Genomic DNA, 17,009 nt, shown 5'->3' with positions numbered 1-17,009 from the left:
GATTCAAATCGTTTTTATGAAACGCAAACACTTAGGAAATAATGTATTCAGAATCCGGTTGAACCTTACAAAACGAACACGTGATAGCACTGACATGATTATCAGCAACATCTTTAGGGACCTTTCATTTTCTGCGGGCATGGGGGCTGGTGGGATTTTGTGAATAGTAAGTATCAAAAATATAAGACCCCTGAAATTTTTTAACGTATCCCCCCCTTATTTTTAGGGTGGCCCCCCTTAAATGCCATTTTTACGTTTTTCCATGCCCCCTCTACTAAATCTCAACAGCCCCCCACCCTCCACGCCCGTAAAAATGAACTTCCCTTAGAACTTTCAAAAACTACACACAAAATACAAAACGGGAATTTTCGCGCCAGAACGCGTTTGCTCGCCCCTCCATGGTATATCCTCGCTATGCCACTGTTCTAACTCTTAGAGCTCTGAGAACATACAGATGTGCAATTTGAAGGAAGTCAGTGAGGCGGGTAACTGGGACACTTTATATACACAGAATGTCGTCTCGCACGCTAAAATTAACCATATAGCTAGAAATGCTGCCGACTTGGTTTAGCCATTATGGCGCGGGAACTGAGTAGCGAGAAAATGGAGAAGAAACGTCAGCGCATGCTCTAACTGCGTATAGCAAATTAGTAGAAAACATCTCGAAACGTCGGAATCGTGCTATTGTAGAATTGGGAATTTAACTTTCACGCCTTCCTCAGGAAATACTTCACTAAATTTATATGTATGACCAAAGCCTAAAAAGTCAATTGTCGAAACTTGAGGTTGATTCTTTTATAGCTAGTATTGTATTCAAATACAATATCTTGGTCAAATATACGATCTTATTCATTTATTTGTTCATTTATTATTATTATTATTATTATTTTCTATATAATCGGCCGAAAATGAAAATATTTAGTATCACTAAAACCCTTTCAGAATACACCGATCCTGCATTCATTGTTCTGCCTCCCTAGTACTGGTGCTACGCCGTACAAGATTAATTAAAGGAGTTTTTGATATAGCAGCATGAAAAAGACACCGATTGCTGAAAATTGTAAATGCTGACTTAGAATCAGTGCATTTTAAAGGTACATGAAGAAAAAAATCAATAACTCCTAAATAAATCTTATGAATTCGAGTTTGTTGGTCGGATATTCTGTATATTACAAAACCTCTAGCTTACGAAAAAATGAATATAAATTATTTAAGTAGTTTTGCAAATCACAATGCAAATTTTCAAGTTCTCTAGGCTTCAGTCATTTCCTTTCGTTATCGTTTTTCGTTTATTATTTTTTCCACCCTAATATTGAAAAATAGGTAACCTCCCCTGTCTCTGCGATACCTGAAAAGAAGGCTTCAAAACTAATGCTTTTCTTGAAACTAGTTTCCAAAAACCGTTTTCTTTTCTCAGTATTTTTTTGCTTTACAAGAAAACCTAGAGTACAACTAAATATCGCCGGATACTTGCTCTAGTGGCCCCAGGTTTTTCCCCTCGTTTTTATGCTTTACTGATTGTAGTTACATCTTACATCATAGCCCGCAGGAGTTCTCAGTTATCTCTGATGTAAGCTTTTGTTTTACTCACCGAAGGACGCTCACTAAAGCTCATTAATGATAACTCGTTTCGCAAACTTAAATCACCTTTGTACTCATTGTAAAGTTGAGTCTTAGGCGGGTTTTTGAGCGAGTTCTTGTAAATCGCTATACCAAAAAGCTTCGGTCAAAATCAAGATATTTTTGTTATTCTCCGATCGACCTTCACCTCCAGGAGCTTGAAGGCGATAACGCAACCTATAGTAACTTCCTATTCAAAAAATCGATCAACCTTATCGAAAAGTCGCGGTGCTTTGTGAAAGATAACACGATAGAAGCCGGTAATCTTCCCAAGATAAATCAACATTCATCAATGATGAATTTCATAATCATTATTTACAAGTGTTTTGTTTTCTGCGAGTCTATTTTTTCGCTCTAAATACAATCGTTTATTTCGACCATTAGCAGCAAATATTTTTTTTTATTCTATCGGAGCTGGGTTTTTGTTGTTGTTCAATGGCCAAAAATATAAGAATTAATGATTTCAACACAGAGTGAGAGAAATAGTCAAATATCAAAATATATTTTAAAAACGGATTTCTTTAAATCTTTTCCGTGATGCATGGATAAAGTACCTCAGTCAATTTAGCGCGTTAATTGTCGGACAACCTTCTAAAAGGAAAGCTACTCAGAGCTTACATGTTTCTGCTTTTATTTTCTTTTAATCGACTGAAGAGAACAAACAGTACTTACGGAGGGGGGGGGGGGGGGGGGAAGGGGAGGGTGTACACTTACCGATAGGAAATGTGAATCCAACAAATGAGAGTTATATGTTGCATCTGATGATAACACATCTAGGGTCAAAGTCCATCACTGGTACAGACTTGATCAGTACTTACAGGGGGTAGAGTGGGTGATATTTAGAGCACTGAACACATCCAGGTTCATATGTCCATCACTAGAACAGACTTGATCATTACTTATGGAGGGTAGAGGGGGTGATATTTAGAGCACTGATGCATCTAATGACACATCTAGTAGGTTCATATGTCCATCACTGGTACATATCTTAGAGACTTGATAAGTACTTACGTACAGAGGGTAGAGCGGGTGATATTTAGAGCACTGAATGAACACATCTAGGTTCATATGTCCATCACTGGTACAGACTTGATCAGTACTTACAGAGGGTAGAGGGGGTGATATTTAGAGCACTGATGCATCTAATGACACATCTAGTAGGTTCATATGTCCATCACTGGTACATATCTTAGAGACTTGATCAGTACTTACAGGGGTAGAGGGGGTGATATTTAGAGCACTAGTACTGATGAATCTAGGTTTTATTTAAGTCAATCATTGGCAACACCACCATAGTGACTTCTGTCATTGATCAGTAGGGGTAGAGTAATAAAAGCAATATGATGTCTTTCACAGGGTATTGATGGTTTTCACGGCAGCCATGTTGGAGTAACTTAACAAAAGAATTGTCAAGGAATTCTTCTGTTATATCCTCCAACATGGCCGCCGTGTCTTTTGTTATTCAATTCTCTTGGGAATGGTAGTGAAAACCATCAATAGAAAAAAGGTGGCCGCGATCAAAATTTCTGTTTTCTGCTGATTGGCTGGTGTTGCACTCGCCTCTCACTTCTCGGGGGACTCGAAACTGGTCACGCGTGTTGAGTACGTTGAGTTTGTTGGGTCTCTTCCTTGATTTTAGGGTTTTTCGCCCGGTTCTTCTCTGGTTCTACTCCCTTTCGAAACGCCGCGTCCCTAACTGTAAATCAGCCCAGAGTGGGTTAGTGTTTCAGGGCAGGATCTGTGAATTGGCCATGTCTTGACCTTGATCAGCCCAGGGGTTGTTCCAGGATTCTATCTTTGAGTTAGTCGTGCCCTGACTTAGATTAGCCCAGGGCCGGGTTGTTCAAAGCTGGATTAGCGCTAATCCAGGATTAACTCTATAGGTCTTATTAAGAGTTAACCCAGGATTAGCACTAATCGGGCTTTGAACAACTGGGCCCAGAGGTTGTTTCGGTGTTTGATCTGTGAGTTAGCCGTACCCTGACTTTGATCAGCCCAGAGGTTATTTCAGGTTCAATCTGTGAGTTAGTCATGCCCTGACCTTGATCAGCCCAGGGATTGTTCCAGGATTCGCTATCATTGACACTCGACGAAATAATGGATTTGGTCATCATATGTCCGCTTGGCAAATGTTGGGCAAATATGGTGCTCTATATTTGCCCATACATTTGCCTATGCAGGCAAAGGTCGGGGTAAATTTCTAATAAATTTGCCATTGCTTTGCCATACATCTGAACACATGGGTAAATATGTTATATATTTGCCCTTAGTTTAGACGCATTTACCCAGTGGGGATATATGATAACCGTTTTTGCCCTATATTTGCCCTATTGTCAAATGAAGGGCACATATGAAATCAACTTTGCACTAGGCTTTGCCCCATATTTACCTGGGGAGCAAATACAATACCCCAAACTGAGTATATCCGATGTGAGGTTTCCGTTTCAATTTATTGCAATCAAAACTTTTCAAAACAAATCAATAATTTTTCAACTGAATTATGATGGATGTTGGCTTGCTTTTACGACTTACGAGGGGGGAGTGCATGCAGGTCCATCTCAGTCATATGTGTCAATTTTTTCTCCTAACGCATGACATCAATGTTGCGACCACATTAATTCAATCATTGTTTTGCTTTGATGTCATGAAAGTGAGGTTATATGCGTTGATACACACAGGAAAAAACGCGGACGATGTATTTTTAATATGCGTAAGTCGTACATGCGTTTTTTCCAGTGACAATAAGAAAACTCATTAACCCATTAACCTCAGCTGCATTTCAAACCGCTAACATCTGTAATATTATTTGAAGCATCAATTTTGTTTAGTCTAAACATGTGAATTCATCTTTTTTATTGGCAATATATGCAATTTCATTCATAATTATTTTAATTCATCTAATTTTAAACTCATCAAAGAATTCATTCAATTTTCATTTTGACTATCTAGTTACTGATGCACAGTTCAAACAGTTTATTTTTGATAGCTTTGAATATTTTTCCTGGATGATACTTTACTGTCATCTCCATCATCCGTACAATTTACGTTGTAAAGGACAAACAATTAATACTCTTTCTTTGTCAATAACATCGTAAGCAGCAACAAACTGGCTGTGTATCCTTTGTATGGGAATGAATGTAGAGGGCCCTTCCATTTCAAACAAGTTTCTGCACCAAATTTCATGTGGTCTGCCAATCCTGTGTCTTTCTGGATGTTGCTGATACCATCGAACCTTTGCCATACACAATGATTCCTGCTTGCCATCAATTATAATGGTTTGTTTAAGAAAGAAATCGACAACACCGGGGCGCAAGTCAAATGAATCGGTCTCAATACTGCCACTATATTGGCCACACCAACTTGCAAGAATGAAGGAAGAACGTTCCAGTCTAGAGTCAGAGGACCCTAGCTTTGTCCCCGAATATCCAATGGTACTAATTCTCTCAAACGTATCGGTAACACATTCAATGACCGAGTGTTGAGGTAAAATTGTTTCATAAGCTTTAAAGAGATATTCTGTATAGTCATCATCAAGAACATCAATGGATCGAGGTGAAAAACATGAGTATGCATTCATATTGCTCCACTCTAAGCAACGTAGTACTTGACCAACTGAAAGATTAAGTGTTGATGGTATTGATGGGATGCTTTCGCCAAGTGTTCCTACTTGTTGTGCCTCCTGAAGAAGTTGAAATACTGGTTGGAAAGTTTCTCGAAATCTCTCTGGTAAAGGGATATCTCTTAGTTCATGCTTTTGGAGAAATTTTCTCATGATTTGTATTTCAACAGATCTATTGTTAGTTCGAAACGCTCCTAAAATCCCATTGAAACGTTCGAAGCTGAAAAGCCAAAATGAATATACAGGCCCGTAATCTAAAATACATTGTTTGAGGTGCAGGTGTAGATGCATGTTTGGCGTAACACGTTCCTTTCCATATCTTTTTTCAAACGATTTACAAAATTCCACTAGGTAATCATGTCCTTCTTGTAGCTCTTCAGTTGTAATAAGTGGAGAGCAAAGGTGAAAGCAGGACAATACGAATAACCTCCACAGCTCCAAATCATCTGTTGGAACGATATTCCAAATGCAGAATACAGAATACAAGAGAGTCCATGTTTTCCACTGATCAGCAGTAAATCCTCCAAACGATGTTGATATCTTTTTCGGGAGACGCCCAATAAATGATGGTGCTTTGACGTCATCTACCTTTTCCTGGATTTTATTCAAATTTTCTTTAGAAATAATTGGCGTTTCAGCATTTAGCCATACATTTTTCATTAAATGTTTTGCTGTCCCTAAAAACAAATTGTGCATAGGATCAACAACATGGTAACGAGTACAATCGAAGTAAGGCAACTGTAAGAGTTCAGAATATCTTGTTCCAGTGGAAGTTTCAATTTGGTTTCGTTCATCAGCGGTTGTTGCATTGAGTATTTTCTGAGCCTCTCTTCGGTGCTCTTCATTTGTCCTTGGTGTATCGTCATCTTCGAAACCTGAAAAATCCATGCTACTAAAATCTCCGGGGGAAAATCTTGTGCACTTTGAGCACCCTCGGTGAGCAGTACATCCTAAGAAACCGCAAACTTTTCTTAGTGCAGGAATGTCACAAGCAATACAAAGGAGGGCAGCTCGAAAACATCTTGCTGTTCTACTCCCATGAGGCCGAACTTGGATGCCTTCGTGCCACAATAAGTTCAATTCGGCTACGAGTGGTTGTAAGTACGTATTGATATTCAATTTGGGCTCGTGTGGACCAGGTATTACCCCAACTATTATTACGTTTTCCTCTTTGTACCTTTCTTTTCTCGGAAGATTTAGGAGGACCATATATATGACTCCAACGCTATAGACACTGTGCTTAAAAGGCTGAAACCAGTCAACATTCAGCATAAAAGCATAATTATTAGGCTGGGCAAGGAAAGGAGTGCCGTTAAAATATTGCCAATCTTTCCACACTTGGCCATCGTAAATATCAACTAAAATATCGTCCGGTACATTCCGATTTCTCCAAATCTCACATTTTTGTACAAAGTCTGGTCGCTTAATAAAGTGAGTTAGAGCGTCTCTGATGCTTTTATAACAATAAACTTTATGTGGGTACAATTTCGTCTGTCCATTTTTCAAACGAATTTCCTTAAGCAATTCCGCTCCACAAGGTGTGCGGCGAAACAATTGACGGTGATTCGGAAAAGCAATGTGAGAACATGGTTTAGCAATGACACGCCCGAATCTTGTTGTTATGCAGTCTTGAAAACGGTATAGGGTGTCGCATTTCGGACAAACAACATACTTTGAATGCTTATCTTTAAAAGAAAGATAATTTTTCAAGAGTTTGAAGGAGCTCGGGAAAACCAATACTGCGGTTGGGAAAATGATTGGCGAAAGCTCACACAAAACCTGAAAAATCGCTTTAAAAAAGGCGAGGAGAATATCAATGCCTCGGTCTGGTACAGAAAAGTATGCAGACCAAAAGCACACAAACAAGGCAATCCAGTTAATAAGGGTCACTCGGGAACTTGCTTCGACGGCAACGCTTATTTCTGCACTAGATTGTTCAAAATCTCTTTCTACGTCTTCGATATCAATATCCCAAGTTTCAACCAATCTCCTTCTTTCGTTTCCTCTTATCTCTTCATGGTCAGATTCACTGTCCAACTTGTCATCCCAAAACACTTGATCTTCTTCCTCAAAGTTATTTATTCCGTCTCCTTTAAACATAAGCAAATACGATGTATTTTATTCATTCGGCATTGTATAACTGCAACATAGTATAAGATAAAGTCTGAAACCATTATAATACTAGAAAAAAAAATGTCAGTAAAAAAAACCTCATGGGCTAAGGGACCGGTCATTATTTAAGTTGGGGGGGGGGGGGGGGGGAGAAAAAATTGGGGGGGGGGGGGGGGCTGAAATTTTTGCTAGTGAAAGTCTTGAAATTTAAAAATGACTCTTAGGGAAAATTTTTAAATTTTTTACTACAATCCATGGGGGGTTTTCGATAAACTTGGATGCCTTCAAAGGGGGGGCCTTGAAATTTTTTTGCGTCACTGACAATTTCTCCTCCACCCCCCCCCCCCCCTACCTCCAACTTAAATAATGACCGGTCCCTAAATGTATAATTTTGACCCAAATTTTGCTCTGAAAATAAATGATTTCCATTGAAAATAAAATATAAATTTCTAAGTCAGCAAAACAACAATTTATAATTCGTGAAAGAAAAATGATAAATCGAAAATAAAAAACCCAAGAGACATATTAAATAAATTACTTATAATTGTATTTCTCTAACTTGACAAACATGTTTTGCCGGATACCATGCTATCTCAGGATGACCACAGTCATGAATTGATTTGGAGACAAAAATGTACAGCAATATCCATTTGAACATAGTAAATTCTTTTTGGCGTTTTAAATGAGTTATCTCTAGCTATGATTTTATAAACTCTTTGAATGAACCTTTCTGAATGAACACTGAGGTTTTAATGGCAACCATAAGCCGATTACTTAATAATGCACCCTTCTTAAAAGTAACGGTGAAAACGAGGCTAAGATAGAAATAGAAAAGAATCATTTGTACCTCTAACTTAATCTCGCTTCAATAACACTAATGCTTGGTAGTAAATCCAATAGGGGAGCTAGATCATGTGCAAATCAGCCGCTTGTTAAAGATTCAGTCTTTTATCTATGCAGTTTGACTTTAACATTTAAAGATTATATAATCTAATCATCAAATAAACGTATAACATCAATACCTTTTTGTGAAGTAGCTGGTAAGAATTCGTCACTTGATGGTTGGTTTGTATTTGGCACATCAGAGGAGTCTTGATCAGTTTGGTCCAAAACGTTTATCTCGCTGTAGTCATTAGAAGAAGTGTCGTTCTGGCCGTCAATCTCGTGAGTGAAAATACTATCATTTGAGTCTTCGTCGTCATTCCGCTGTAATTGCCATTGATTTGTTAAAGGATCATAAAATTCTTCTTTGTGACGGCAAAATACTCTGTAATGTAAATCTTCGTTACAATGAAAGCAATGATAACGCTTTGACATCGCAGAAGACATTTTGTTTTCCAGAACTATATAATTAAAAAGACGGTGTGTATCATTGGGATAATTACTCAAAATCCAAGCATTTTGAATGGCTAACAGCCATATTCCAGCGTAATAAAGTTCCACGTCCATCAACCACATGCCACTGGACAAAAGCACGCCGGATCTTTATTACCGCGCCCTTTTCCTTAGAGCTGTCACTGTTGGCGGCAGATAATGGTACGATGGTTTTAGAGCTAGAAGCTAATCAAGTTTATTGCAATGATATTTCGTGAATCTAGGCTTTAGAAAAAATTTCATAACTTTATAAAATGGAGCAAATAGCTTTAAGATAATAGATATATTACTTAACATGAATCCTGGATACAACTTCAGCATTTTTATAAGACAGTTATTCCTTTTTTTATTATTAGACTTCATTATATGAACGTATATGTCATCACAAGTCACGTGATACGCCGTGATAGATATGGGGTAGATTTGTTCGGTGGATGTGCTTATTCGTTCATTCGCCTTTTGGTCACAAACAGGTAACAAACTCTGTCGGTTATCTAGTTTCCCGCACATTCTATATCTTTGCTTATAAATTGCGTTCATTCGTCGCGATCAAAAAATGGGAAGAACATCTACACCTTTACCAGGACGCCCAATGCCAGTCCATTCTGTTACTGCAACTACCAGTACAAGCAGTACGAGTAGACATACTGAAAATGGCGCCAATTCTCAAAGGCTTAATATACTTATTCCCTCTGTCCCTTGTGGTAACGAGGATGTGCTAAGAGAACACAGAAATCGCCTATTGCAAGCAACAAGCGAGAATGAGAACGTTGACCCCGACAGCGAAAAAGAAGAAATTTCTTCAAATTTCGAAACGATTGTAAAACAGTTTAAAGAACTGCAAGAACAAAACCGCCAAATACTAGCGGCCTTAAAAGAAAGCCAGCAGAACAAGGACAACAGCAAGACCAAGATTACTGTCTCAAAGGCTGTTGCAGTAAGTAAAGTGGCAATATTTAAAAAAGCAAGCTATTTTTATTGATAATTTTACTGGGAATTCTTGGCGCGAAGAGTAGTTGGTATAATTATGCAGCGGTATAATTTATGCAATGCTAAAATTGGCGGGAAACCCGCCATGGTAGTGGTTAATGCTACCAAACTTTACTATTGATTTCCAATAACAAGACACTGAATGATAATGATAATTTCCTTTCTTGTAAAGGAATTGATTTGATTTCGATTTTTTCCCCAATATTATACAATCACAGCCATAAAAATAATGAAAACATTATTACTATGTCTAAGAATAACTTAAGGTACATGTCATGATTTTAATGAATTATATTATGTTATTACAGTCTGAAGTACGCTTGGTAGCAAAGAAATTACGGGACAGGGAAGAAAACCCTCTTATATGGGATTTTACTAAAGCGTAAGTATTAAAATTTAATAAAAATGATCTTGTCTGAATCATCCATAGTTTCTTTCCATATTAAGTTTCCACTTACCACTCAAATATGGCATTTCCTAATTAGTTTCAGAGATGACGTCAACGAACAGATTAATAACGCAATAAGGGATAGAGTTCTGAATGTTCATAAGGATGTCTCTGCCGTCGAGTTAGAAGGTATTTATGTATTTTATATTACGAAATGCGAAAGGCCTTATGCACCTATCAAAGTTAACCCGGGGGGGAGGGGTGAGGACAAAGGGTAGTGGTGGTCGGGGGGGGGGGGGGGAGGGGGTAACGAAATCCTTTTAGAAATATTCAAATGCCGAAGGGAGGGGAAGCAGTTTGAAATAAAATAACATGGGAAAAAAAAAAAAAAAAAAAAAAAAAAACCAAACAAAACAAAACAAAGCAAAAACAAATGGATGCTAAAGGAGTAATTGTCGGCCAAATGCCAAAATTTCTAACAAATTTTGTCTCAAGTTTTAATATATGGGTACTTGATATAATTTCAGCTGCCCTTAAAAGTCACTTTCTGACGAGAAGAAAGAGAAACAAAAGAGAGCGTTCAGGGGCCCTTGGAAGGCATCAAAAGATGCAGCGGAAAACACAAAGAAAACAAAATGTGAGTAGACTGAATTTGCAACGATTATGACTTTGTTTAATAAGAAACTTTGACTGACGGTGTTTTTTTTTTTTCTTTTTTCTTTTAGCTCCTAAAATCCAGATCCAAGGCAGCGGACTTGTCAACCTCGCTATCACCAGGGGACAAAGAGAAAGTCAAGGCAATTATGAAACTGGAGTATATGTCATCAGAGGAGTCGATGTCAGAGGCGGATGACCAGGCTGATGACGATACAGCGGACAGTGGCTCTGATAACGAAGGGGGCCCTACTAAGCAGAGTAAAGTTTTAATAAAACACCCTCTGCCATGGAGAAGCCCCCTAGCTAACCAGTTCATGGAAAGCATGGACCGAGAAGCAAAAAGGAGGCTGTCAGAGCGCAGTCTCACCATGCTTTTGAAGCGGAAAATCGGAGAGCCGTCAAGACGCCCAAGGCCATCTGGAGGTCCCGAATGGGCATTGAGAGCCTAAAGGTTTTTATCAAATCAAGGGCACTGGGACACCGAACGTGGTTGGGGTTTCTACGAGTTTTATGAATTAAATCTTGTGTCACTGTTCCTCCGTTCCTTTGGCCTGATTTCTAGGGTTTTCGTTCTTCTTTCGATTACTTGAACGTTATACTCGTTTACTTGAAGAAATCCAAAGGTCAAACGGTATAGCAGCGGCTATTTAAGCCTATTGACCTTTGGATTTCTTCAAGTAAACAAGTATAATGTTCAAATAATCGAAAGAAGAAGGAAAACCCTAGAAATCAGGCCAAAGGAACGGAGGAACAGTGACACAAGATTTAATTCATAAAACTCGTAGAAACCCAACCACGTTCGGTGTCCTTAATTAAGTTTTTGCAGTTATAAATGAAGTGTACTACTACAGAATATCTAAAAAGAATCGTACATAAGCCACAGATCGATTGACAACTAAATATATTATGATCTCCTTTCACAAATTCTGTCACAAGATGAAAATTTCAATTAGTTGTAGTTAACAAATTGTTCATAGTTAATCAGTCGTCAAGAAAAGGAAATTCACAATAAAAATGTTTCAGTATGATTTATGTCTTTTTTCCTGCTTCTTAGTATAGGTTAGCTATGTTTAAAGTATGAGGTGGTTGTCACGACATATATCGTTTCTATTTTTTTTGGCCTGCCATAAGTGACAATAGCTGAAGACTGATAATATAGTTAAATTTAGCAAATATGATGAGCATAATTCAACTGAGCAAATATGGCTAAGACGCGCTGGTACATCTAAGGCATTAAGGGGGCATTAATCACATATACGGTCAGAGCATATCGCATGGTATATGTAAGGCATAAATCACATATACGGCCTGGAAAAATACAGGGTATATGTAAGGCATTAATCACATATACGACCTGGGCAAAGACAGGGTATACGTAAGGCATTAATCACATATACGGCCTGGGCAAACACAGGTTATATGTAAGGCATAAATCACATATACGACCTTGGAAAATACAGCGGGGTATATGTAAGGCATTAATCACATATACGGCCTGGGCAAACACAGGGTATATGTAAGGCATAAATCACATATACGGCCTGGGAAAATACAGGGTATATGTAAGGCATAAATCACATATACGGCCTGTGGAAACACAGGGTATATGTAAGGCATAAATCACATATACGGCCTGGGCAAAGACAGGGTATATGTAAGGCATAAATCACATATACGGCCTGGGCAAAGACAGGGTATATGTAAGGCATGAATCACATATACGGCCTGGGGAAACACAGGGTATACGTAAGACATAAAACACATATACGGGCTGGGCAAATACGTGCACATATCAAATGAGCATTCACATTTACTACCGGGTAAATGTATGGATGATATGATATCTGCTATATATTTGCCGTTTGGGATTTTACTGGGCCATACGGACTTTGCCATCTGTGCCCATGGGATAAATGTGTAGGTACATATCATATACAGTCATTGGTCAAATATTGTCTACTATTAGTCAAATATGATATTTGCCCATATATTTGTCTATATGTTTGCCTACAGGACAAATCCATTTTTTCGTCGAGTGTGAGTTAATCGTGCCCTGACTTAGATTAGCCCAGAGGTTGTTTCGGTGTTCGATCTGTGAGTTGGACATGCCCTGACTTAGATGAGCCCAGAGGTAGTTTCAGGGTTCAATCTGTGAGTAAGCCGTGCCCTGACTTTGATAAGGCCAGAGGCTATTTCAGAGTTCTATCTGTGAGTTAGCCATACCCTGACTTTGATCAGCCCAGAGGTTGTTTCAGGACATCGATAAAATGTGAAAGCTGTTATCATTCTTTCTTTTTAAGTCCTTAATACTATAGATAATTTATGAACTGAACCCTTCTAACAATAGCTGCAACACGTGCCCTTGCATGATCCATGTACTAAAGAACTCTTTACGTCTAAATCAGATCTTATCCTTTTTATTTCAGGCCTGGTAAAATTCTTCAACAAAGTCGAAAATGCATACTTCAAACTCCACCCTCACGAAATCCCGTACAAGTATGGAGTGACCCGCGAGGAAATCGTACTAAATTACCATTGGTATGATCCGAAACCCGCAACCATTAAAGCCATCACAGACGCAGCGGAGTCTTTGTCACAAGAGCTAAAAAAACTTAACATCAGAAGAGAATTATTAAAGCCGAGAGAAGCTAAAGTTCTAAGCAGTGTAGAGCATTTTCTGGAGCAAAACTTTGGAAGCGCTTATGACAATGGTTACTACACAGGTATGGCAACTGTATAGAGTAATGCAAGGGCGGGTCCAGTGGGGGGCAAAGGGGGTCTGAAGCCCCCCTTCAGCAGAAAAAAAACAACAAAAAAACAAAACAAAACTGAAGAAGTAGATGCTTTTTTACTGTTTTCCGTTGTGTTGACGGAAGAAACTCAATTAGCTCCCTCCCCCCCCCCCCCCTAAACTTTTGGCTGGATCCGCCCTTGTAAGTGGTTATTTAAATCCTATTTTCCCTTGTGATAGAACTCTTAACCCTCGGCATATTGTTTTCCCATTTCAGCTACATGTCATTTTCTTGGGAATAAGCCGGATGTTTTGTTTGACTTGTGCCATATTCATGCGTCTTCTTGACGTACGCAACCCGCGTTAAACAAATATATAAATGGTACTCTATAGGGAATGACGCTGAAATGGGAAAGAATTAATTAAAAACTCTCTAAATGTAATTGAAAAAGGAAACCGCCTTGGTTTTAAAGAATTTCTTCATGATAATTCATAGTTTTTTAGAGTTCAATACTTGACAATGACAAATACACTAAAGAATGCAATGCATAACTTGGACAATACAAACCCTTTAAGAATACACAGACCTTCACTCCACTTATGTAAACATAAATATTCTACTTAAATTCGAGACTAACGCTGAGCAACAGATATTAATTCGAAACTGCGGCATCTGAATTATTCAAAATGCTTTTGTTTCTCGATGTGGAGACCAAAAGAAACAGGGATGCGGCCAATTTGGCACTTGCGTACCGGATAAATGACGCGCATGGCGATATCACATGGTGCAATCTCGTACCCAGAGCCCGCGTGTCTTCTGGCCTGCGGCAAAGAACGAGGGCTCTAGCATAATCCATTTTTGGCGCATGCGCAATTTTTTGCAATTGATATATATATATTATTAATGAAAATCGTGCTTTACAGTCAAACAAGCTCACGCGTTGACCCCTAGAGTCGATTAATGATTTGAATTTTCGAATTTTGATTTCATTATTCAGTTGAAATTTACAACGTCGAAAACGAAGATGTGAAAATTCCAATCAATTTTGAATTCAATATATGACATTTTGATTGGTTAATCAGTGCTAACACAGCCGGAAGACCAAGAAAAAATGCGGCCAGAAATAGTCTTGGCCGTGTTTATGTGCCGGGAAAGCCTTTACCTGATATTATTCGACACGGAAATTGTTAATATCAGCAATAGCGGATTGTCCAATTAAGCAATTTCGCGACAACTGAAAAATTTCTAGTTGGGGTATCCAGAAAATACTTCAACATTATCGACGACATGGAACTGTGTCTCCATTTCGCTCAAGGCGGGAGCGTTCCCTACAAAATTACTGATGATATTCGTCAAGTAATTGAGGCATGGAAATTACAAAACCTAGTGTGTATGCTTATAAAATAAGAGAGCGACTTCTGCTTGAAGGTATCTGTAATTTAGATGATTTACCTTCTTCATCACGAGTCGAATAATGAACTAAATTTTCATTTGAATATTGCAATATTGCATTATTCTGGTTCGTACGTATAAAAGGAATAATTGACTAATGATTTCATTAATCGAATCTAGAGGTCAACGCTTGAGCTTGTTTGACTGTAAAATAAAGTTGTGTGTTTGCTTCCGATCAAAATAATAAAAAAAATCGGGAACATGTTGTTTTTATATTTTTTGACAAGTCTTTAAACGCATGCTCTCTTATTCCGGAAGTCCAAGGAATTCTGCTAAAGGCAAAGAGACGCAGGCGGCTCTGGGTACAAAGATTGCAAATGTTGCACTTTGTATGCATGAACTTCGAAACGAAATAACCATTGTTAAAAAAAGATTGCACAAGGAATACTCCATTTTACAGTTCAGTTCAGTGACCACGAATAATAGTTCCAAGTCGAGCTGAGGCTGGAGTTTCCTCGCATAGCAAAACTATACTTTTTATCATGCGCTCTAACTCCAGCTTCAGCTTGGAACAATTGAAGTATTGAAGTTCTTATGAAGTAAACCTTATTAAAACTGTCTAGTTTATTGGAAGATTTGAAAAAAATATTGTGAATGAATTCACGTCGGGCTAGAAGGGCTAAAAATGTCTCATTTTGGCAAAACTGTTTTTGTATTTTATTCAAATTTCTCGAAACTTGGTAACATTGAAGATTTTAACAAATCTCACCACTCTGTCGTTTTACATTTTTGAATTTCTCTTTTTTTGGCGGGAAAATGACGTCATCAATTTTAACTGAAAACCGAAATACTCCTCAATGGAAAATTCTAACTAGCGCATTTGAAAGAATTTCACATGTAGAGTTCAAAATTGCAAAATTTGTTCTTTCTGATATGGGAACCAAAAGATACGATTTTTTGAATATTTAGGAAGCCGCCATTTTAATACTATTCTTAGAAATTTTAATGAAATGAGACATGAGACATTTTTTAGCCCTTCTAGCCCGACGTGATTGAAATGTTTTTAAAAATCTTCTCAGTAGGTATACTTTGATAAGATTAACTATATATAACGGATATTTTTCTCTCGATACAGGAGAATGGATGTTAGGTCCTAGCCGTTTCTGCTACATGCAGCTACTGTCAAAACTTCAATTCTCTTTCAAAGCATTCCTTTTCAAAATTCAGCCTCGCACAGTCGAAGATATAGAACTCATCACCAAGGTCTTGAAGGGCATGCGCGATGGTATCAACCAATATCGACAGAATCTAGAAATGGGGGTCAAGGTTGGCATGGTAAATTCTATCGAGGAATGCATAGCAGGCTATGACTGTCTAGTCAACGAGTTTCCTTTTATAGGCTCTGACCCTTCACCTGAAAATATCTTAAAAGAACATGCAGGAATTATGTTTGTTAATCAACACGTTTACGAGTTGTGGTTTAAAAATGCTACCGAGCCTTGGCGTCGAAAGTATGGAACGTCATTAGTGAGTTTTCTTAAAGACGTGGCTGTTGAGAATCTTGGAAAACCGCTCGCTGACCTCTTTCTGTACCTTTCTGGCGACTACAGAAACCACTGTGTTCCTAGTAATGTATCCAGTGGTCTTGCGACAAGACCAGTCTCTTATGTCTACACAAACGGAGTGGCAAACCTGTCTCAGCCGACCACCCAGACACTACCGACGGGAGAGAAAGCAAACGGGAAAAAGGCTTATGAAAGAATCATAAGATTTTTTACCACAACCAACTCGACACCAGGTAAATTGGCCCCAAATGTGGGAACTGAACACAATCATACGAGTATATAAACTTATATTTTTATATTCTACAACCATCACTCCCCGTACGGGGATCTTTCGTTACGTGTACGGACTACCACTACATTCTATATTTACAACGTCATGTAACACTCAATTTACATGTTGATTTTTTGATGGAGGAAACGGGAGAACCCGGAGAAAACCATCGTGGCAAGGGAGAGGACAACACATCAAACACATTTAACTCACATATAATCCAGTCTGAGCCGAGGCTCGAATCCGCGTGCCACAGTGGTGAGAGGCGAGTGGTGAACTACTACGCCTC

The 17,009-nt window shown here is 38.4% G+C and overlaps 2 protein-coding genes across 5 annotated transcripts in view; both read left to right on the top strand.

Annotated features, from left to right (window-relative positions):
• LOC116297485 (uncharacterized) overlaps positions 1–17,009 on the top strand; it is a 31,794-nt gene that overhangs the window by 9,613 nt on the left and 5,172 nt on the right. For all 4 annotated transcript variants that reach the window (XM_031705708.2, XM_031705707.2, XM_031705709.2 and 1 more), the window contains exons 3-4: positions 13,187–13,483; positions 16,020–16,682. In XM_031705708.2, coding sequence (XP_031561568.1) covers positions 13,187–13,483; positions 16,020–16,682 — 960 coding nt within the window. The remainder of the gene's footprint in view (positions 1–13,186; positions 13,484–16,019; positions 16,683–17,009) is intronic.
• On the top strand, positions 8,399–11,452 carry LOC148912387 (uncharacterized). Its single transcript, XM_089027762.1, has 5 exons — positions 8,399–9,662; positions 10,024–10,097; positions 10,201–10,292; positions 10,631–10,740; positions 10,829–11,452. Exons 1-5 carry the CDS (start codon positions 9,282–9,284, stop codon positions 11,207–11,209), a joined length of 1,038 nt encoding a protein of 345 aa, XP_088883888.1. The 5' UTR covers positions 8,399–9,281; the 3' UTR covers positions 11,210–11,452.

Source organism: Actinia tenebrosa, unplaced genomic scaffold (genome assembly GCF_029948245.1).
Source record: "Actinia tenebrosa isolate PJP-AT-01 unplaced genomic scaffold, QUT_ActTen_1.0 PGA_scaffold11__36_contigs__length_13525064, whole genome shotgun sequence".
In the NCBI taxonomy this organism is placed as follows: domain Eukaryota; kingdom Metazoa; phylum Cnidaria; class Anthozoa; order Actiniaria; family Actiniidae; genus Actinia; species Actinia tenebrosa.
The sequence above is the reverse complement of the archived record's forward strand: the minus strand, read 5'-3'. Positions and strand labels throughout refer to the sequence as shown.

Coding starts and splice junctions, on each gene's coding strand:
- LOC148912387 (XM_089027762.1), top strand. CDS start 9,282: ATGGGAAGAACATCTACACCTTTACCAGGACGCCCAATGCCAGTCCAT. Junction 10,098..10,200: donor ATATGGGATTTTACTAAAGC/GTAAGTATTAAA, acceptor TTTCCTAATTAG/TTTCAGAGATGACGTCAACG. Junction 10,293..10,630: donor CTCTGCCGTCGAGTTAGAAG/GTATTTATGTAT, acceptor ATATAATTTCAG/CTGCCCTTAAAAGTCACTTT.